This window comes from Netta rufina (assembly GCF_964035555.1).
Source record: "Netta rufina genome assembly, chromosome: 14".
Taxonomy (NCBI): domain Eukaryota; kingdom Metazoa; phylum Chordata; class Aves; order Anseriformes; family Anatidae; genus Netta; species Netta rufina.
The window spans coordinates 5,466,128-5,490,400 of NC_140137.1; the positions used below are offsets into that span (position 1 = coordinate 5,466,128).

At 42.5% G+C, this 24,273-nt stretch overlaps 1 protein-coding gene across 1 annotated transcript in view; it reads right to left on the minus strand.

Annotated features, from left to right (window-relative positions):
• SLIT3 (slit guidance ligand 3) overlaps nt 1-24,273 on the minus strand; it is a gene marked incomplete at both ends in the record, with an annotated part of 518,009 nt that overhangs the window by 22,967 nt on the left and 470,769 nt on the right. The window contains 4 exons of the mRNA XM_084295482.1: nt 1,471-1,601; nt 2,637-2,877; nt 9,744-9,881; nt 15,334-15,427. Of these exons, the coding sequence (XP_084151608.1) occupies nt 1,471-1,601; nt 2,637-2,877; nt 9,744-9,881; nt 15,334-15,427 (604 nt within the window). The remainder of the gene's footprint in view (nt 1-1,470; nt 1,602-2,636; nt 2,878-9,743; nt 9,882-15,333; nt 15,428-24,273) is intronic.

Here is a 24,273-nt window from a genome sequence, read left to right on the forward strand (position 1 = left end):
TGGAGACCTCCTCCTTGATCAATATGAAGGGCGCAGGAATAATGAGGACACTGCTGCTTGCCATCTCTGGCAGCTTCACCAGAAGGCAGCAGATCTATAAAGTGTTGCTGATGGTGGCAACAGCTCTTGTCACCACACCTCTCTGCCCTTGACAACAGAAAGCAAGCATCCACGCCGATCTGTCACCTCGTGTGCTGCCCACACATAATAAGCTTCCCTATGTTCTAATTAGCGGTGTAAAAATGTTTAACAACCTCAGCTTTGCTCTAACATGAAATCAATTAGGATTAGCAGCCACACACGGGGGAATTTTTCACACCTACCCAGCTGGTCAAAGTCACTAACAAACCACTTTCTTCATTCCTACAGTGGACAAACCATTTTTCTTTCTGGGGACATCTCTGCACTGATATTATCCAATTTGTCTTTATACAGAAATAATTTTCTCATTTTCTTAAATATATCACTGTTCCCCTTAAAGAAAACTCTGAAGAACTACCACATTTTTGGAAGACTGTGGTTTTAACAAGTGTTGAGAGAACTCTCCAGCACAAGTACAGGGCACATCACGGTTAGTCAGAGTTTGTGGCATCCTTGTACTTACTTTAAAAGAAGTCTCTTCCTAAAAGAGTGGGGTGGACTGGAAATCCACCTTGCCTGCATATACAATGCAATGAAGCTGCACTGAACCCAGAAGGGCTCCTTGTGGATACAACTGCATGCTTACAAAGAACAAACCGGGGCATCACAGCTTAAAAATAATCAGAGAATTCCTCTCCCATTGGAGAGGGTGGCTGAAAGGCAGTGGAAAACATGAGCAGCATGCCTCTCTTTCCCAAGGAAATTCCCTTGTGCATGGACTTCACTTCTACATTTTACATTGCTTTTCTTCCTTGTGACTAATAAAAAAAAATTGGTTTGGTATCCCCAACAGTCAAGTGTCTGAAGGTCAAATTGCCCTACAATCTACCTGTGTAATTTGTGTTTTCTCATGGTTTGTGTAGTTACTACTGATATATGTACAAGATGATCAAAAAACATTCACTCTTAGAGGAATTCAACCCTTCTCCTCCTATTTTGGAAATGGTCTAATCCTGCACTTGCACAGTCACTGTTCTGTCCCAGTACTGTAAGTTAATGCTCAATATCAACATCAGAGAAACTGATTGCTTGGAAGGACCCATTGCTTCAAGGACAACATTCACTTAAATCTCTGCAGTAAATGAGAAAGCACAACATTTTTTCTGAAACCAGCATAGGACACAGTATCGTTGGCATTACCTATAAATGACAACTTTTAATCATGCAGCCTCCAACTAAGACTTTATTCTGATTTTCTTACCTAATTGCATACATAAAAGATGCAGTGATGTGAAATAAAAGTTTCTTCTTCCATGCATATTTCTTAGAAAAATCCTACCTCTCCATCTTTTTTTGAAACAAACTGTCTCGTAAAGCTTAGATATTTACCTATATACTGTGGTAGGTGGAGAATTCAGTGTGTCATAGATGAGCCTCACGTGTCCTTGGTATAACTCCAGAGCCAAAGGATCATTGTCTCCTTTGTATAACAAGATGCCATTATCCTTGTCTGTTGCTACCTGTGAAACATTAATAACCAGGTAAGGTTGCTTGAGAATGATTAAAATGGAAGCAATAAATTTATATTAAAAATCATGCAGAAATCATATATGAAATTGAAATATGATTTAATAAATCATATATATGAGCAACAATGAGAGCAAGAGCCACGAGACACAAAAAGGTCTCGGTGACATTGAGTAGGTTCATACAGAAACATGTTAGCTTTGCACTAACATGGCTCTCTTGTTTCAAGTGAGAATTAGTCTTCAGGAGGAGAAAGCTGCAATATATTTGGTTCCTGTAAATACACTCTGAATGTATTTTTGGCGACTCATGAATGTATTTCTCAATAAACTGGAGTTTTTGAAAATCAACTGTGGCAGTGGAAGAAGCATGCCACAATTACAAGCAAATGAATTTCAGCAAGCGCTGATCTGTTCAAATATTCTTCTGTGAACATGAAGATGGAAAGAGGGACCCACATCTGGTTTATCCATGTTTAATCCACTCAACTCAAGTTAAATAGCAAGTCATGCTGACATTTAGAGAGTCTGCAGAAAACAGAGTAGCCCTCCTCCCTCTGGCTTTCATACACGTCAAGAAAAAAATAATCGTGAAGACAATCAAAAAACGAGGACTCCACTTTCAGTCTCCAGCTCTCAAAAACTGCTATAGTACAAAAGAAAAAAAAGTCTTTTTTATTTTTTTTTTAGATGCAACTTGCTCACTTTCTACAGGATGAAAGACAATGCTGTAAATCAGTAAGAGGACAGGGAAGTTTGCTGAAACATCTCTAGTTATATTGCCAGTCCTGGGAAAAAAAGAGTGGTGGGATGCTGGAGGCAGGCTGTGTGTCCACAAAGGCACAGTGGTGCCTTAGCTGCTCCTAAATGTTTCAATACTTTTAGAGAAGCCAACTGGCTCTAAACTGACTCTTTGTCAGCATCTTGGCTGACAGGCCCTGTTCCTTCAGGATGAAAACACGTATGTATGTGTAGATGTAGATGTAGAAAAGTACAGGGTTGGCAATGGATGTTCTCTGCACGACATACCTGGAGGGAAATGTTTGCCTGAGGGCGAATTTTGGCTGACGGCAGCTCCACGTAGGAATCCTTCCCGACGAAGTTGACTGTGATGAGCTTCTCGCACTTCTGTCCAGCAAAGCCGGCGAGGCAGCGGCAGACGGGCTCCTGGTGTGCCACGATGCACTGGGCGCCGTTCTGGCACTCGTAGTTATCGCAGGGGCTCGTCTGCAGCAGAACCATCGGCGGAGGAGTTTCACAGAATAGTCCACTGTAGAAAGTAAAGAAAATAGCAGCCTCATTTGTCACAGTTTTTGTAAGGAAGGAAGCATTTTTAGATGCTGATGTACTACTATGCGGTACAGTCACTCTGAGATTCATCTACCACGTGCCAGCTTTGCTGCGTGAAAGCTATACAGCATAATGCTGCACAGAAATCCCCATGCTGGGTTTGAATGAGCCAATTAAAATACTGAAAACAATTTGTTCTGCACTTTGCACTGGTTATTTAGCTCTGCAAGGTATGGCAGTCTGTCTAAAACAGCTTCCATCCCACACCATGCCATGCAGACATTCCCAGCAAAATCTGGGACCATTTAAGCCCAAACCTGAGTCTTGGCCACCTGCTCTCCCTGCCATCCAGAAATGTGCAGCACTCCTCAGCCAAAAATCCCCGTCCTAGGCTTTGTGACCTGAGTCTACCTCTGGTGCCGCACATGGGGGAAAAATCCTCTATTGTTAGTGTCTCTTACAGTCTCCTCACTTGCTGTACTGCAGATCAGAGAGCATATAATCAATACGTGGGAACTGCTAACAATTCTCAGAAGCAATGTGCAAATGCCATGCAGCTTCCCTGCATTGGGTGTTTCTGACAGCAATGGGATCATCAACTTTATTTAGGCTGAGTTTGTGGTTGGCTACGTCACAGAGCAGAAACATGCAAAGGAGAGGAAGACCTCCCAGAGTCCGAGGTAGCTGCAAAGCAAATGCTCAGTCTGAGTACTTGTGAACCCAAGTTATATTTGGATCTGTAGGAAAGTGCTACGGTTTGGTCTCAATGACGTAAGAGGCTGAGAAAAAAACAACATTATAGGAGCTTCTGAGCTTTGAGGCTTGGGCCATGGCTCCCAGGAGCAGTGAGGGCTCAGTCCCCAGGCTGCCAGCCCGGGTGCAGCAGGGCTGCACACCTCCCAGGCTTTTTGCTTTGTACAACAGAGCAGAACGACTCAGCGACACTGAAATATTGACACTGGCATCGAAGGAGCAGAGGAAAGGGAGAAAGTGCAAAAAGCTGCAGTCATCTTTCACAGTGATACCATGTGTCAGACTAAACTGCAAGAAGTAAATGGAAAAATCTCTGCCCTGTGCACCTCCTGGGCTGCTGCAGCCTGTGGGTGCTGCAAAGGGCTGGGCTGGGCTCTGGGTCCCGCTGGCTGCACACAGCAAGCCCTGCACCATACCTCAGATTTCTCAGTGCAAGGCACTGTCCAAACCCAACAAACGCATACTGGGACTGCTTGAAAATGTGTAGACGACAAAATGGTGAAAAATGGGTGGCTGGAGAGGAGGGAGCGTGTGCCAGGTGGGGTGGCTGCGGGTTCAGGCTCTCCCGCGCTGCCTCTCGGTGTCAGCGTGGGGACAGAGGGCTTTCCAGGAGGGGATTGCAGCAGTCAGTCATGCAGTGAATAACCCCTCAGCACAGCCTTGCAGCAGTGAAATCCCACTTGTCCCGCTAGGAATTTCCTGCCTTTGGGGAGCGCTTTGTGGAATAACAGTGCTAGTATAAAAACAAAGCAAAAAATGCCCCAAACCTCACTCCTCTCCGGTAACGCAGGTGAGACTTGGAAGCTCAGTGAATTTCTAGGCAATCTTCCTAGATACAATTCGAACTGGAAATGAAGCCATTACCCTGCAGCAAATAGTACCAATAGTAGACGTGCAGGAATAGCAAATAAAAGAGCCACAGCATAGTCAGGAACAATCTTGCTCAGCCATAGGGACCTGCTGCTTGTGAAAGAGAAGGAACTGGGGGTGCCTGCTTTCCTTTTCACAGTTCCTGATGTGCAGTGTTGCACAGTCCCATGGCCCTGCCCTAAGAGCTGTGTGGCACGGCGAGAGAGCCCAAACCTCTCCCTGGCCCTGGTCTCACAACACATACTGCTCCCTGGTCTGCCTCTGGGAAACTCTTTGTATCAGACAAAAGAAAGACAGATTCACAATGAAATATGGGTGGGATGAATCCTGAACTGCATCAACATCAGTGGAGCTGCTCTGCATTTATATCATGTCTGACAGAAAAGACCCAGGGCATTGCATTACTGTTTTTTTACAAAGAGAGGAAACACCAGGAGGGCAGAGTAAAGCATTAATTGCTTTGGGTTTCTTCATCTCAACTTGTTTCACAATGCTCTGTAGTTGTCATGGCATCCCTGCTTTGGGACAGCTACACGTTACAGAGGAACAAGGGATTTCCTTTCTGTTTTGTAGAGGAAGTTTTCTTCCTTTTCCTCAGGCAAACAAACCCAAAAAATGCCTTGAAAGATGAAAACAGTTGGACTTGGCACCTGGGAGAAGAAGAGAAAAGCTCTCCTTTCCCCACAGCCTCTGTAAAGCAAGGAACATCCTAACCAGCTCCCTGTCATCGCCCAAATCTCTTGGCCTTGTCTGTGGTGACATGTGTAGGGCGAATAAAAACCCGTTACAGAGGAACACGCACGAGGAAGACAAAAACCTCTGCAGGAGGATTTCCTGAGGCGCAGCACCATGCGGGCAGCTCGCTCAGTGCTGTGACACTTGGTGCTGTGAGTGCGCAGCTGTAAGTTGCTAATGCTCTCGGGAAGGGATTGGGGAAAAAAACAAAAAACACCACTACACCATACCCCGCCTCATCAGCCAGCGGTAAATAGTCTCTACCAGAAAAACATCATCTTGCACAGGAACAAGCCAATCTATTAATTTAGACAAACATATCTCCAAAGGGTAATTTGGCAGGCAATGCTGTTGGCAATCAATAAACCCTACTCGCTTTGCTCCAAGGAGTATTTGGAGAGGTTCACGGGGTCAGTGCAGAGCTCAGCCTGCTGGGGCAGTGGTGGAAATGAGCATGGAAGGCAGCGTGGGTTGGGGGAATGACTGCATGTGGGACTGACTCTTTGCTCAGTCTTAGGAACACCTCTTTGTGAACGCACCTAAACTATGAATTATTTATAGACTGGGAGCCTTTCCCTTCCTGATTGGACCCCTTGGCCACAGCAGCTTGGCAGAGCCTCATGGCCACCCCGCTCCTGGAGGGCACTGCAGCACCTCGGCGGCACAGCCCCGCTCACCAAGGTGTGGTTCACGTTCTACTTCCTGAGAAAACAAGGGAACATGAAAAAAATAGCAACAGCCTCATGGGAAGACATGCACAGAAAGCAGTTCCTGCCAATTTAAGCTGGTTCCTGTAGTAGCTGCCTATCAGCATGGCAGCCAGAGTGGTTGAGCTCAGGACACGTCAGTGCTGTGTCCCCAGTGCTAGCCAGGCACTGAAGTGCACGGGTTGGAGCACTTTCCTCTCCAAAGCCTGGCTTCATTAAGCGTGTGATGTCTCTCTCCAGTGCAGGGCTTTGCAGCTAGTTGGTAAGCAGGTCAGGACAGCCAGCAAGGGGAACAAGCTTGGGCTGATCCCACAGAAGTGCTGCCACCACTGACCTGATGTCAGGCGTGATTTGTTTTACCGAGAGGCGCAGTGGAAGGGAGCACTGCTATGCCAGCCAATTAGCTTTGCTCTACCTAACGCTGAGCACTTTGTTTTGTCTGTGAGAAACAACCAGAAAGCAGAAAGGAAGACAGTATATATAACTCTCGTTTCATGGAAGTTAAAAATAATAATAAAAAAATACATGCAGCCCGCAACAGCCTGCACTAACAGAAAGCAAATGTTGTGAGAAGCCACTGAGTCTCTGCGTGGTGTCGCTCAGAAAGATTTCCCAAGCCCTCCATCCAGCTCCTCTGCAACCTTTCCTTGCCATGAAACCCTTTCAGCAGGCAGCCCCACAAATGGGGCTGTGGTGTTGACGGCATCTAGACATTACATTTGCAGCAAGTGTCTGTCAAGCGTTTACTTTTTTTAATTTTAACTTTAAAAAACACATTTTTAGAAATCATTAATACAACTTATTTCCTTAGCAGAGGAATCTGGAGCACAGCCAGAGAGGCATAGCCTGGCCAACTCCTTCCTGCCTGGTACAATCTCATTTATTTAAATAATCATTGTTGAGTTTCTTGCAACAAACCGTCCCAGTGGGGAACTCATTCTCCACAATGAAGGAATAGTGCTATGTACCAAGCTCAGCAGCCCTAATATGTGATTCCCTACTAGAGCAGCATTTGTCAGGACAACACTACTGTGAGGCTGATTGCTGGAGGGAAGGTTTGATAAGTTAGCTTTCATCCAGCAGGGGGTCACAAATTCTTGAAAATGTTTTCATCTCCAGGAGGTAAAAAAAACAACAACACCAAAAACAAAACAACAACAAAAAAAACAACTTTGGATAGAAAACAGAAAACTTTACAGAAAGAAAATGTAATTGCAAAAGGCTGCTGAATGATAAGCTAAGGTATGGAGCACAGCTACAAAGGAACAGTGAACAGCAAATGCCAACATGGAAAACCAGGTGTGTGCACGTTGGTACTACTGCTTTTCTGGGGCTGTGATCAGAGGGGTGTAATTGTGCATGCGAGGCTCACCACTGTTAAGAATTACCAGAGACTGCCATTTGTTCAACTGTATGAGGATGTTAAGTTTTAACAACCTTATTACTTGGTGAGTGCAAGTGGCTTTGATGTATAGCATAGCAACAGCCATAAAATTGTTAGAGGTCTATGCATTTATTACAACAGCATAAGCTCCAGATGACTGGGAGGTCACTGTAAACTAACTGCTGGGAAATGATTCCTGAAATTTAGCCAAAAAAACTTTATTAATCATAATAATAGGTCTCCTAGTTACCTTTTCAGACCACCCGCTTGTGTTCTCTCCTTCTCATCAACACTTGCAGCCTTCAAGTACTTACAAAGTTATCTCCTCGCTGTACAGTCAGCAGCTGAAGCACACTTCGTGAACTGAATCTATAACCCTGTACATCTGAAGCCTGAATTCTGTCAATCACTACCTTGGCAATTGCAATCTTAAAAAAATAAATAAATAAAAAAATCAGAAACCCCTTCAGAGCAGCAGGCCTTTAAACTATAAAAGGCTAGAGTCATGGAAAGAATAATGAACAAATGAGCAGACCATATTCTGTTAGCAGAATTTTAAACCTGAAATCAAGCAAGACCAGGAACTGCTCTGTGTGGAGAACTCTAGGGGCTTCAGCTTGCTCTCTGCTTTGGCAGATCCTGTTACTGCCCACTGCGATGTTTTTCTCTTAAAACACCCGCACTCTCTTGTGCCTTGTACAGCAAATTTAGAGAGATGGCAAGGAGCAGTGCAAAAAAATGAAAACAAGCATGATACCTCATGCTATTCCTGGCTCTGTAGTTATCAGGCAGGGGGATTACACGTACTTTGCTCGTGTAAGTCTACCTCAGGCTGTGAAGTGCTGTAGGAGCTAGTAGGAGAGTTTTGGAACTGTTTGAAGCACTTGTATTTTAATGAAAACCCCTCATTTAAGAGAATTAACAGACAGTTGCTCCTGCTCCTGAGGTCCCTGTTGTGAGAACAGCCAACAAGGGATGCTGCTCAAACTGCCCAAGGGGCTGCATGGGCACAGGCAGGGACCCAGACCAGTCCCCCACCTAACCCTGCTGTTCAGCTCAGCTGTGTCACAACTCAAAATATCCCTATCAAACATTGTGATCCTGTCTTAGTGGAGAGAAAAAAACAAAACCCAACCTAACCCAACCAACCAGCAACAAAACCAACCACAAAAACAAAACATGACAAAAAAAAACCCTTGTGTTCATCACTGCCAAGTCCCAACATGCCTCAAAAATCAAGGCACCTGCAGCAGAGATCTCCCGGTCACTACTGTCTGATGACAGGGTTGAGGTAGCCTTGCCTCGTGGTGTGACTTTGCAATCCCATTTCTCACAATTTCTAACAGTTAGATAACACTGAGCATTTACAATTCCTCTGTGGGGCAGCCACTTGTTACGTAGCCAGTCAGCAACTTGGAAGATCCCATAAGCCATCAAAAGGATTGAAGCAGAGAATGAAACGTACTGAAAATGGTATGAATATGAAATTGAAAGGGTATCTGATATCCTGTAAATAACAAGTCTGATTCAGTGAAACCATGGGTTGACATCATGTTATATATCAATGCCTATTCAGGGAAGTCTGTCTGCTTTGCAATAAAAACTTGTGTTGATAAGGGGAAAAAAACACCCAGCAAGGATGAAAGCAAGAAGAATGAAAACAATTGTAGATACAAGGCAGGGAAAAGGATCTGTAAGTGTTCATGCAATTTCTGCTTTGTCAAGACTGATCTTTTCAGGTATTCCTCTTTGTCTCATGTGTGTATTTCAAACAGAGAAAAGGTTTACCTGGAAGGAAGCCAGTATCCAGCCTCAGGCAATGATTAGTGAATCCATTTGGAGTAGCACACTTATCTTTGACAGACAGCGAGATTTCCAGGAGTCAGATTTATTGGCATATGTCAGAATCAGAGACTGAAAATTTACAGCCCCAACTGTACTGAGCCTGTCCACCAGCAGGCACTGAGACACAGGCACAAAATCTTCAGAATCTTATTTTCTTACAGCCAGGTCTGTGGGTTCATATATATAATTTTATTATCGTTTGCTCTCTCTCGCATACATAGAGTTTATCTCCATATAATTGATTTGAGTGTATTACCACCTAGTGTTTCACCAGGAAAGGCTAGGGCAGGCAGGCAGGCAGGCAAATTGCCACAGCACTGCACAAAAGCCAAACTATTTTCAAAGCAAGAATCCTCAACCCTCTGTATTCAGTTCAGCCTTTCAGACCTACGTCAGCTACAAGATAGGAAGCACTGAGCCATCCATCCACACAGGAATGACAGATCAATACCATATCCAGAGGGCGGTCAGCCCTGAGGATGAAGGTAAGTAAAGAAAGTGCCCCAACAACATGTATGGAAGAGTCCGTATGGGGAGCTGACTGTCACGTACCTGAAACCCTGAGGACAGACGCAGGTGTAGCCATTGACTGCATCTACGCAGACAGCTCCATGGCGACACTTATGGCCCACACAGTCATCGTCATCTATTTCACAGTGTTTGCCGCTGTAACCAGGCAAGCATTCACATCTGAAATACAAGAAGACTGCTGTTAATAGCTTGTTTCAGCGATGATAGAACACACAGGCAACGTAGCACCAATCTGATCTGAGATGGGAAGGTGTTAACTGTTGTTCCTGGAAGCATCAAGCATAGTTCCTGCACTCAGAAACGCTCAAGGGCTTCCTGTCTGTCTCCTTCTGAACTTCTGCAAGCTGCTTAAATTCAAGCCAAGCAAAGTAATCGCACACTACTGTGTTTTTTTTTTATTATTATTATTTTTTTTTATTTCACAGCCAGGTGGAGAAAGGTGATCAGATAGTGGTCTTCCTATGATATTAAAGATGACATCTTCCCTAACCTTACAGACTCGAGGGCAGTTGCTCTGATGTCTCAGACAATGCAAGAGCACAAAAAGCTTTTGCCTGTGTCTCTGCGCTGCTGAATGTGTGAGGTTGGCTCTGTGCAGCCACACAGAGCACAGTAAACTTCCACCTCCCAAATGGAAGCAATCTGCAAGCAAACCATAAAACTCAGCAAATGTAAAGAAAAGCACCATTAGTTTGGAGCCCACCACCTGTTTGTCATTCACTTTCAAGGCATGGTAAATGTTGCTTCAGCTAGGGAAAGTTATCTCTGAAGCCTGTCCCTTCCCGTGGGGACGCTCAGGTAAGGCACGTATCTGCTCCTATGGGGTAACGCCACTCTCAGGAGCAACGCAATGGGATGCACCCAAACCTGAAAACATTGCCTTTTTTTCAAAATCTGGCTTGTTGTATGAAGGTAGCATCAACATTTCTGTTATAAGCCCTGCAGATATTTATAACCTAACAATAAAAAATGTGTCCCAAAGTCTCTGACTTGGAACAGACTTTGGGGATTGCTGAACAGCCTCTTTTTGAGCCTACAGCGTAGACAATATTTAGTCATGATTTAGTCCATAAAGCACATTTCACTCCTCCCAGCTGGATTTTACTGCACATCTGGAAAACAAACGGCATATTGCTTAAACCAAAACACGGGAAGAGCTACTCTTCACCAATAAAAGAGAGGTCTGTGCTCTTGCCAGAGCCCCTTGTTTGGATCCGTGTGCTTGCCACTGAGAGCTGGAAGAGGACAGACCTCATAAAGTCAAGGAAGGTGGCATCAGGAGAGAATCTGCCCCACTGCCCTCTTCTGCTGCCCTTCTCCTCATTGCCAGCAGCCTGGCAGGGTAAAGACAGCTCCTCATGGAAAACCCCTTCAAAGGACTTGGACGCATGGGAGCCGACAAGAAAAAAGATACTCCCACTTTCCAGGCAACCATCTCCGTGTTGAAGCTGGTTCCGAGTGGCAGCGTGTTTTGGCTCCCAGCCTTCCCCAGCCCCCAGGACACGCAGCCAGTGAGCTCCACGTGGCTAATGACAGACGAACGGCTGCTGCAGCATCGGGCTTCAGCAGCCACCTACCTCCAGCACTGAGAGTGATGTGCCCCCCAGGCTCCATTCTGAACCACAGCTCATAATGACTGGTTAAAACAGGGGGAAATAAGGCAAAGCCTATTAACTCGTGGGCTGTAGGAGGGATAAAGCTATGTAGATGCATGGACTTTGTTTCTCCATCCTTCCTCTGGGAGGTGCCCCCATCATGACCTTCCACAGACACAGAGTGGTTGATGTTCCAGCTCCGCATGTCTGAATTGCTTTCTTTACACTGTGGTGGCTCAGGGAATACTGTGATTAACTTAACGGGAATGACAAAACAGAGAAAGCAGTAAAAAGTGTTCCTTCCCCAAACCATAAGAGGTGTGCAGTATTTTTCGGCACCATTTCAGTCACACCTGCATGCAAATAATGTCAATCAAAAGACTTTTGGGGTGGGGGTGGGGGGAAACTGGCAGCATTTAATCCTGTTGCTTTTTATTGATCCCCGCAGTCCTAATATAAAGTGATGTAATAATGAACGATGTGCAGTGCCTTATTCAGGGCTGCCATGCATCAATTTTATGATGTGTATTGGCTATCTCAGTAATGACAGAACCACCACTTTTCTCTGCAGGGCTGCATTAAATCAGCATTTTAAGCTGTCAGGTAATAATTCCAAGCTTTAGAAAAATAAAGTATATTTATACCGTGCTCCAACATCACTACAGTGAATGGAAAAACATGCTCCTTCGCTGAAGTTATTTTTTTTAGAAGTCAATTCATTGTGTTAAATGTTTTGCCTTTTTTTTTTTTTTTTTTTTTTTAAACTTTTCTGGCACAGAGGAAGCTCCTCTTCTTCTCTAGTAACAGCACAGTAAATATGTGGAGGCTGGAAGTGAGGAAAGCCACCTGCAATTTTAGCTTAAAAAGCAAAGAGCTCTGTGCAGCTAAACACGCACTGAAATAACCCAGTTTGCTTCCAGCCTTGGCTTTCCCTTTAGAAACATAAAATTCATTTTGGGTCTGTCATCACTGAGCTCTCATGGTGTAAAATCAAGGCTGAAGCTATCAAAAAATGTGTGCCTAGCACAGAGCAGGTGAGACACTCAGCCACATGAGTGCCTCACCCAGCATCATTGTGGAAACTCAAGGCCCTGCCCTCAGGGAATGGTGGCACTTGAGCTCTGTCCCTCTCCCACACAGCACTAGCAAGTGACTCAGTATCAGTAAAAGTCAGATGCACTAAAGATGGAGGCAAAGAAATTTTTGTACTGAAGCCCTGGTAAGAGAGTATTCTACATGAGTAGACCAGTTATCTGATTTCCCAATGACCGTATGACACCAGTACAGTTGAAATCCTGTTTTCTGCTACAGCCCTGTAGTGATGGCAACATTCCCAGTACTGGATAGTCGAAAAACATGTCTTGTGGTATTCAAAATGTTGGCCTATCCAAGGGGATTTGCATCTGCATGCACTCAATGTCTATTGTATTAAAGCCATGATTCATGGCTTCTATTGCAGGGCCAGAACGGAATTTCCTTCTCCATATGAATATGTAACTTGGCTTTCTATTTTTTCCTCTCTTTATCATCTTTTCCTCCCTCTGCAGACTTGCAGGCTGACTAAAGCTGAAGGCAGGACAGACAGACAGACTGGAGTCTGTGCTGCTATCATTCTCTTCAGTGGTGCATCCCACTTGTGTGCCCATGGCCCAAAGCTGCCAAGTGGACAGTCTGCTCAGGAACAAGCCTGAATCCTGCTTTTAACATCCCCTGCCTCTGATAAAAAGAGCAGGGGAATGATGCCTGACCCTGACTCATTGTGCATGCAGATTTACACTGCCCCATTAGATGCTAAGGACATGGTGCATCACAGGTCAGGGCACCAAACTGCTCAAGGGATCAGTGATTGCACAGGACTGGCCCTTGTTTTGCATGAGACCCATCAGCAACCACATGTCCCCACAAGAGCTGCTGAAGGCTTTTAGCCTATTTCTGAATGGTTTGGTACAATTCAGGTATGCAAGAAAAAGCAATAGCGGGACAAGTCTACTTTCAGGACTGGAAAGGCTCCTTCATGTTTCAAGTCTGGTCTGCGAGAAAGCAAAATGGGATGGAACCAGTAAAGAAATTTGGTTTATCATTCTCTGAATAGTAGGAAGATTAACTCAACAATAATGGGAAGAATAACTCACAAACAGTAGTAGAAAATACTTATGAGTATTTATTTAGGCTCCTCCCAAGGGTTAATGGCCTCACTGTGAAGAACACTTTTCTAGCAAGCAAGCATCAGATTTACTCAAAGTATTTAGGTGGCAGGTATGAAAATGCTTCCAGAAAGAGTAAAACCATTCTGGATCACTGTTGTCTGCATCCTTTCATATACCTAATGACATAAGGCAAGCCGAGTTACAAACCTTTGCCTTGTAACATGCTGTAGCTACCGGATTAGCTGAATGATGGATTAACTGAGAATGATAGCTAGAAAGAGCATCAGGACTATCTATGTATCAAGCACACGCCACCTTTTCCATTCCCTGTGCATCATTTCAAGAACCATCCTAATCACTTGACAGTTTCATCTTCCTTGATAGTTGGAAATGTGTCTGTCTGGAGGTTTTCCACCCAAAAACGTGGTTTGAGCGGTAGAGACTGTCTAGCACAGGTTCAGCTGCCCTCTAGACAGTCAGCATCACTAAAACTTTATTTTGCTTCCTTCACCTACTCTGCAATGTTCTGTGTATTAGTTGGTATGCTAGTCGGTGTGCTACTCTGGTATGCTAATTGCTTCACAGGACGTAGTCTGTCTGACGCAAACTGCAGGTTACCAAGAGGACCAAAGAGTGCTCCTGTCTCTCCCCAGACAAATTGGGTGTGCTGGGTGAGCCCTCCCCAGGAGGGAAAGGGTAGCCACCAGGAGAGCATTGCGACTGTGAAAACAGCCTTAGTATCACAGAATCACAGAATTTCTAGGTTGGAAGAGACCTCAAGATCATCGAGTCCAACCTCTACCTAACGCTAAGAATCCCCACTAAACCATATCCCTAAGCTAAAAAAAAGAAAAAAGTAGAAAGCACACAACACAGCTCACAGCTGCACTGAGCCCTCCTGAATTTGTTCTCTTTTCTTACTGCTTTGATTCAAAGATCTTTCCTCAGAAAGCTCTCCACAGAGAGAAAGTCAATCAAAAAGTTGAGCTATTTGCTAAATTGCTCTGAAATTCCCTCTTCAGAGAAGTGATGAGTGCTGCTACTATGCACCTCTCAAAACACCCAAACACCCAAACCTCCAGATGTTTTGTTGCTGTGAAGCAGTCAGTGTCATTCCTGCTGTGCAAATACAAACACAGGAGATGTTAAAAAATCTAACATGAGCCAAGCAAAGCTCGCTTCCCTACAGCCAGTAGAAGAAGGTGGCTCCCACGTGTGAGCCATCCCATTCAGCTGTTTTCTGCTGTCGCCCAGGTGAGGGAGTGCAGGGAGCTGAGCCCCACTGCAGTCCAGGCCAGCTTTTGCTAGTACACCCCAAGACCACCGGCCGTACCAGAAGTCAACAGCTGAAATGGGAATAAAAAAGGAAGCTTCTGCCTCCCACATTATGCTCTACCCACCCATTTCTCTCTCCCTTCTCAGTACTTTTGGAACTGGATTTTAAGTACTGAGCCAGTGTGGCCTGAGGAGAGCTGAGTTACCTCTGTTAAAGCTCCTCAAACTTACGCTGCTTGAACTGATGGATAGCCTAAGGAACACATAAGGAAACCATCCTCAGTTTCTGATGCAGTGTAAGATACTTTGCAGTAACTATTCCAGAAGTGCATCTTTTGTCACGCTCCATTACAGAATAATTTCTTTGCTTTGGGGTTAGATCCGTTATTTGCAAGCTAACCACAGAAAGATAAAACAAACAAACAAAAAAACAAACAAGTATGTAAGGTTGCACTAAAAGGTGATACGATCTGAAGTATATATAGTATGGCATTATTTATTTCAATATTTTCTACCCAAGCTCACAGACAGCTCAACCCTAGTCAAGCCAATGGATCTACCCAGTGTTTGGAGACCAGTGGGACACATGCTCACCTGGATCCTTTGTCAAGTGGAAGACATTTGGACTCATGTTGGCATGGATTTAGCTCAGGAACACAGTGGTTAATCACCTCATCGCACAGTTCACCTAAGACAAAAGAAAAGCAATACAACTGTAACATAACTTGGATGATCCTAAAGAGCTCCAACCATGATGTTCAGGGATGGTGGATCTCCCTGAACAGAGACAGCTCAGTAGTTCAGCAGTGACAATATTACTTGTGACAGCCTCTGGGACTTCATTAAATTGGGTTCCTTTGACCTGTTATGACTGTACTGTTTGTATCACACAAATTTAAGGGACTGGTATGAAAAGTACTGACATCAGAACTCTGCTTGGAGACTGAGTAAGGACAGAACGGTCAGTTCCTGACACAGAACATCCTACATTAAAGCAGGAAAGTGAGACAAAAGTGAAGTTACTCTTTGGACTGTAACATTTTTCACACCAAAGCATACTTTAGCCATAGTCAATACTCTGCCAAAGAGGCTGATTGGACATCTTTCTGGAAAAGAACAACAACCCACAAACCCTTCCCCCCAAACTCTGTGACTCTCAATAATAGGAACCAGCTTTAGGACTGCATATAATTATAAAACATTCACTATTTATAAGAGAAGTACTAGCTCTATTGTGCTCGGAGGAGATGATGTCTTTTTAGAAAAAAAAACATCACATGTAAGCTCAGCCCAGCTGTTTCTAGGTATTGTGTGTTACATGCCACACCCTGGATTTGTTTAGATTTTAATAATTAATAGCTCTAGAATGTTCAAAACCAGATAGTTTATTTAAACACCACCCTTCTCTGAGTCCTAAATTATTAGGTCACACTTCAGTACCTCAGGATTTGAGATCCAGCCAAAGACTACAGAAATCTTTGGCTTCCCATGAAACCAACAGAAACCTACCCCACATCTCCCAAAGCCTTGCAGGAAAAGCAAAGGTCAGGTACTCTCAACATAGAAACCCTCAAAACCATAGTCCCCTGTGCAGCTATATCAAAGACCACATCTGCAGGGTTTCAAGGTTATGCATATTTTGTGTGCCCATACACAATACATATCATTATGTGAGCAACAAGTCACGTGGATAGTGTGGGAAAAAAGATAGCATGGGAGGCATGGGTGGGCTGGCAATGTTTTAGCAGAACTGTCATGAAGCTGCAGCTCCACCTGTCTTAGGAGAATCTCTTTTTTCAAAAATAATTACATTTCTAACTGTAGTGGCTACAGAGAAATACACGAAAATACAACCCAATAGAAGCATAAAAATCAAAATTCAGATGGCAAACACAAATCAAAAACACCTTTTTATCAGTCCTGTGATCTGGCAGGGATGACTGAGAATAAAATTTTGAGGAGGGCTCTGGTGGTGACAGGAATGGTTTGAGCTGTTAACACCCCCAGCTCCCTCCTTCAGGTTATTTCTCCCACATATCCAGCCTCCCTACAGTACAACCTAGACAGCTCTTCATTTGATTCTTCCTATTAGAATGGAAGAATAATGCATACTTGCACAAATTACTTAATAAAAAATTGTTTCAAACATAGAACATCCAAGATACCTGCTTTTGAGAGTGGTCAAGCACAAAAGAGAAAGAGAAGCGGCAATACAATCCCTGGAGGCATGAGAAGGGGTACCAGCAGTGTAAGCCCTGTATTAGCATGCCATAAATACCCTCATGACTTTTAGTGGGTTGGGTTTGGCAACACTGGAGAGGTCTAACATGGCAATCCACAGTGGACAGTTTGTTGTTTGTAATAGCAGTTGCAAGACAAACAATTCATTCTGGAGCCAGAGAATCCCAGGAAGCTACCATTATTAAATATTACCAAGTCTTTTAGCAGTCCTGGACAAATCTTGGGCAAATGTAATGAATATATGCAGCTCAGGAAGGGTGACACGCCAATAAAACTGAATACTGCAAATCCATGGGAACCAGGGAAACAGATAATTCCCTGAACTTGAGGTTTGCCATTATACTTTGTTACTCCTTAACAGCAACTAGGGACATTCAATTCTTATCAATCTGAACATTGCTGCCATCTGGGGACACCCATTAAGACATTTTTGAGGTCCCAAGACTGGAGATAGGTCTGTTTACTTAGCAATCCCAAAGCTCACAGCCCACAGACCCTCACAAATACTAACCACCAAAGTGACGGCCTCGGCCTTTGGGCAGACATGAACATGAACTGGGCAGAACTTGCTGTGATGTCTGGACAATTGCCAGTTTGCCTTCTTGGTGTATCTCCTGTCCCTTACCCGCATACTACAAATCTTATGTGAAAATAAACATGAAAAAAATGTAACTGGCTGGTGACATTAAACGAATGCGCTGATCTAAAGCTGGAAATATTTTCTGAAGACCATTTAATAACTGAATACAGTGTGGATAGATGCCTTCAACTATCCTTTCACTAAAAACATTCAGTACAGACTTTTCAAGTTTCTGCATCTCTTTTTGCTTTGAAGAAGAGGAAACAGGCTTTAACAAATAAGAACAGTTTCATAAACTCTCAAAGGAAAACATAATTCTTCTTAAAATATTCTTCTCAAAAGTTTTGACAAGTACTTAGAGATCCAGTAAAAATCTCCCCAAATGTCAAATATTATGACTAACCATGTCATTCTGAAGGCTCCACTATCAAAATTTAGGAGAATTCCAGGCTTAGTACCAAACACCGCATCCAAAAAATTCATCATTTTTCTTGCAAAACTTGGAATGTTTAAGGATCCTTCCTGTTATTTTTCCCATCTATCAGTCATTAGAGAGCTCACTTGGGAATGCCTTGCAACTAGAGCAGCCTCATCTCAGGAAGAAAATTCTTGATACATTATTTCAAGCTCCACCAATGTTCATTAGATGTTGCAGAAAACATGCCAGGGAAATAAAACATTCTCTGAAAAGCAAAACCCAAGGCACCCACTACACAAGGACTTTCTCGTATTTCATTCACTCGGAAAATATTTGAGTCAAAAATCTGCCATCAGACCTGAGAGTGCAATTTTCACTGACCACGTGAATGTCAGTATCAGAGGAAAACTCCTATTATCTCCCTTCTTTGGAGTAACACAGGACTGCTTCTCTGTGCGGCAACTGAAGGTCTAGTCCAAGTTTCTCACTGGATAGCTATGTGAATTGAAAATGAACTGGAAAACAATCTTAGGCAAACTTCTAGCATCATTAACTCTATTAGTGGAAGGTAGTTGATCACGCTAAACAACAGAAAACTTCAGTGTAACACTTTCCCAAATGTAGTAAACCCACCCAACTTTCTATTCAATGTCTACTCAAATCAGAACTCTGATCTGGTTACACAAGTGTTTCTGAAGTGCTCATATAAAAGATAAGAAAACAAAACAATATATTTCTTTTTTAATCAGCTAAGCAATTTTTTTTTTTTATCCCCAAACATGTTTTTTTGTTTCATCAAGGCATATGCGCATTCTTCCATCGGAGCCTAAGAATATAGGTCAACATGTAGTACACCACAATGAAGAGTGGGTTAAGACTATGTCAAACGTACCAGAAGAAAACCACTTTGATGTTGCTTATCATAGCAGCTGAAGGTATGAGCACAATGATGCTCTGTGGTCAGCAGAACTGTCGCATGATAATGAAGAGGGTATCTTTATAAAGATAGGCCCATCAGCTCTGTGGACACTACATTTCAAACTTCTGAAGGCCAGTGGTAATGTGCTGTTAATTAGTGCTTGTTTAGGAGAAGCAAGCAATGTGATCTGCCACAAAAATGCAACTTTCAGATTTGAACCAAGCAGTACTGACAAGTGGAACACTAGCAGGTGCATCTCCCACTGCTGCTGTTTCAGGCATTAAAAGAAATAAAAAGGAAGGAAAAAAAATCCCCACACAATAGAAAAGGTATTTTTCCCCTTTGAAACTATTTCTGTCTTCTTCACTAGCATTGCTCATTGCTTTTTAAAAAGCCACATCAAAACATTTATTATCTTATATAACATTTCTCTGTTTTTCAGCAAAATCCTGATTTTCATGGGGCTTTCCACATTCACTTTTCACAAGGCTCACTGCTTATGAAAAACTGCCAAGAAACATGCTTAGGCTTTTCTGTAGCCTTTCACGCGTCTCAGAACGAAGCCAAGGCAACAATAGAGCAATAAAGACGACCTTTACACACAGTTTAACAATCATCTTTTTTTTTTTTTTCCTCCCCCCATTCTGAGCTGTCAAGATAGCTATTTATTTCATGCCACACTAGACTTTTAAAACTAGGATCCCAGTTACACTCTTCTCCTTAATCAGTAAGAGAAATTTGGATGGCAATAGTATTTTGTTTATTTATCTGTAAGTAAAACCACAGTTCTGAAAAGACCATCAAAACCTCCAATACGCAACTGATGAGTTCTATGATTTTCTTTTGCCTTCTGTGTTATTTGGATGATCCTCTGTTCCCTCATTCCTGTTATTCAAGAAATAATTGATAAAGCAACACAGAACATATTCTCACCATCACACGAGAGGAGCTTTTGTAGGGCCTGGAGGACTAAGAGCAAAAAAGCTGTTGAGTATTTCACAATAATATTTGAGAAATGGAAAGAACTTGCAGTGAAGGAACAATGGAGAAACCTGGCCTTTATCCACACAGAGCAAACTTTTACAGCCTGCACAGGGAGACAATATATATTTGAGTCATTAAATAATATGTTGCAATTTTTCTGAACATTGCCAGGTAAGTTGGGATGGAACTCTTCCTTTTACTGGTAATAAAATGCACTGCACTGTTATTCTCATAAGAGACTACTCATTTGGTATCTAATAACTTGTATCGCTAGAAATGTTTTTTGCATTTTATTTTTTCCCTTCTCTCTTTTCAGTTATTAAAAAGAGGTCAGAGCCAACTGGAAAATTCAGGAGAACACAGAACCTAAAAATGGTTGGTTGGAGAGACATTGGATGTCCATACAATACGCTAGTAGAGAGATTGCCATGAAAATAATTTGGCAAAAATTATATTTATATATATTTATATTTATAATAATCAAATTATATTATTTGATGCAAAAAAATAAAGTTTATCTTAGATTTTTTTTCCCTTCCAAATGTTTAAACGTGCAATGAAGAAAACAGAAACACTGTCAAAATCCTTCAGTTGTAAATACACTTGGTCTGCTATGTTAGACACCAACAATCTACTAGACACAAAAGAAATTACCTGTAAAGCACTGTAACAGAGTTCTCTGTCTGGATTGTTAATGAAGAAGTTTGCTCTGGCTTGATGAACTGCCCACAATATTTAGCAGACAAAGAATTAAAAGATAGTTTATGCTTCTTATTCTGTGCTAATGCTGTAAAAATATTAAAGCATCAGCTTTAATCTGAGTGTTCACATAGCAGGTTTTGGCCTATTAAATAGTAGCTTGAAGTTGGACTCCACACTGAGATTTCAAGAAAATGGCTTGTTCCGAATTAAGGAGCAATTACCTCTAATCTTAATGTTCAACAAAGGGATAACTGATTAAGTAGCAAGATCTAGATAGCGAACTAATGATCTTTTCCCCAGTTCTGAATCTTGAACAAAGAACGTGCTCCAGTTCTACGCGCGGCCAAAGAAAGAAAAAATCACATTCAACATCACAAAGGCCACAGCAACACAGCAAGCAAAACATTAACTAAAACAGAAAATTTTCCAGTGCTCTTATAAGGTGGTAACCTGCGTATAGTGTTACCCCTCAGAACCACTACGTCTGGAATATATCCTAATTTTGCTAGACCCTCTATATTTTGGAGCTGTACTACCTTATAGGAATGCTTTCCAATGACGTGATTTGTCTGGAATCTGTCAAGGATCAATTCAGTTGTTTACACAATCTAGTTCACCTAGTGGCATCTTTTCTATTGTGATTTTAATAAAAAAAAAAACAAAAGACAAAAAAAAAAAAAAAAAAACAATAAACAAACCCAAAACCAACCAACCAACCAACCAACACAGCAACCACCACCATCACCACCAAACATAAAACAAACCAACCAACCAACAACAACAACAAAAAAAGCAAAAACCAAACCCCAACTAATAAGCATAAGTCATAGAGACATTGAAGTCACACATTTTTGTTTCTAATCAGAACTCTAACAGGCCTAACAAAAAGATAATGAACTGCAGATGGTCTTTGGTCTTTCAGAATGCAACTTTAAATACAGAGGTCTTTGAAGAATACTTTACATGCAGAAACATCTACTTATTTCCTACTGGCAAATCTAACACGGCCGTCTTTTCAGTGTCAGAGTGCTGAATTCACTACCCATAGGTGGACTCTGCTCCTCCCAGCTTTATTAACTACACAGTACGCACCACCTGCAGGTAAGTGGGTAAGTAATGGACGGGTGGTTAATTTCTAGTCCTCTGCTGTGTTTCCTCACAGATCGGATTTAATGAATCATGAAGCCCATTTGTGGATGGTATTCACTTCATCCATCCTTTAAGAAAGCAGTAGCTAAATGTATGGGTAGTTGAATATATGGAAGCTGAGATTACATTTTCTTAGAGACATGCTGAGGTCCTGATTAACAAGGAAATTCTCCAGCACACCTGGTTCCCAAAACATTACATTTTACAGCAAGGAATCTCATTTGTAGAAATCCTGCAGCTGAGAGCTCCAGCATGGCAGGACACCCATACTGAGACCAACAACTAAGGCTGCAGTACCGCTTCTTACTCTTTGGTCGCAGTACAGTGAAGTAAGGGGGGTTCAAACTCATAGTAGAGACATGGCTCTCCTCTAATAAAACCAGGCTGGAAGTACACATAGGCTTTTGTACAATGCAAAGAATCACAGAATAGCTGAAGTTGGAAGGGACCTCTGGAGGTCATCTGGTCCAACTGCCCTCCTCAAGCAGGGCAACCTACAGCAGGTTACCCAGGACTACATCCAGATGGCTTCTGAGTATCTCCACAGAGGGAGAACTTCCAGCTTTCCAACTCCTCTCATTTATGATTATACACTCTCATTTATGATTATGAGTGTAGGTGCCTGTTTATTTTCTGCACTGTAAGGAACACACCACGTTTGCCAAGCAACTAATGTTGAGAAACTTCACGTAAGACAAAACTCCTTCAGGAACGAAGAAAATACACCAAACTTTGACCATAATTTTCTGTTTGTCTCAAGGAAATTTTAAAAGAGGCTGATCATTAGATACTTGTTTAAAGCCTTCAGTGTTCATTAGGCAGTCTGTATCCTTGCAGAACCACATCAGACTATCTAAAAACCTTCTGCTGTTTATGTCCAACAGATAGTTAAAACATGAAAGATGGCAAAACCAACCTAGAGTGCAATGATTCACTTCAGCTGCCTCTGATGCCCACCTCAGGGATTCTAGCAAATCAGGCTAAGCTATGGGAAACAAGCTGGAGAGCTCCAGAAGTGAGTGTCAGCCACAAGTCACCCACAAAACTGCTTTCTTCCAGAGTTGTTTGGCTTGACTAAGTGCTTGGCTTTGGCTGTACAACATTACCACAATAAGATATGCCAGAAAAAGGGACCATAATCACTAACAGTGAATAGTCTAAAAGTAGCATAACTGCAAAAATCTCAGATACCATCCACCGCAGGACACCGCAAGGTCCCCTAAGGTAAAATACATCTTGGTCTTGTCTTCCAAACACATAAAACCAAAAATAGTTTCTAGCTTCATTTTTGAGATTTTTTTTTTTCCTGTGATACAAACTGCTTGCAGTTGATTTTATTTTATTTTCCAGGGAAACAAACTATTTTAAAACATTTGCTTTTTTTTTTTTTTCTACCATCTCCAGTGGATGCCATGTATTTTAGAAAAAAAAACAACTATATTCTGTATTAGAAGCTACTGTTAGGTTTCAGAACAAAGAGGTGTGTCCGTTTGCTGAGGCTTTTTAGGATTCTTAGCAAAAATTGAAATATTTCCTTATTTTTATTCTTCTATGAGAACTAAATATTTCTGCTTCTGACAGATAGAATAAAGGAAAAGTCATGGCAATCACAAACAAAACTATGTAAAGTAGCAAGTTAAGCATAAAACAACCTGAAGTACATAGTACCTGTTTGGTACAGATCAGTCCTTTATGCAGGTGTGAATACCTCTTCAAGTGAGAGTGCAGAGGACAGTGAGACTGAGGAAAGGAACTCTTTTTGGAGTTATAAAATGCTATATTTGGATCTAGAGCTATGAGGAAATCAGTGATGTCTTTCAAGAAGGTCTATGACAGTAATGAACAGAAAAATGGAACGGAAGGGACAAAGATGTATGAATTTTGTCCTACATTTCTAAAACACAAAGCAAGGGAGATAGTGTTAATATTAGTCAGAGATGAGGCATGTTACAGCAACAGATTGAGAAATAGATAAGGAAGCTAAGAGATGGGGAGAATGATGAAGATTTAAGAGATCAGGATGATGATGGGAAGGGAAGGGAAGGGAAGGGAAGGGAAGGGAAGGGAAGGGAAGGGAAGGGAAGGGAAGGGAAGGGAAGGGAAGGGAAGGGAAGGGAAGGGAAGGGAAGGGAAGGGAAGGGAAGGGAAGGGAAGGGAAGGGAAGGGAAGGGAAGGGAAGGGAAGGGAAGGGAAGGGAAGGGAAGGGAAAAATTCATAGCTGCTTCTTTTGATGTTCTTATAAATATTTTTGAAGAGGAGGAAACACTACAAAAATGTAAGGTGGAGCTGTAATCCATCAAGTGGTCAGATCAGGTTAAAAAACAGCCCATGAACTGCTCAAGCATTAGAGCTGGCAGGACATAGGCTACATGATTATCCTGGAGCAAGTACATGTTTTTAATTTAGCTTCAAGAATAAAATAGCAAGCTGGGGAGAGGAAAAACAAGATATCAGCTGACAAGCAAAGGCCATCAGGACTCAGCTACACTGCACGAATATTGGTTCAGTTATATAAACATAAACAAACGTTGAAAATGTTGA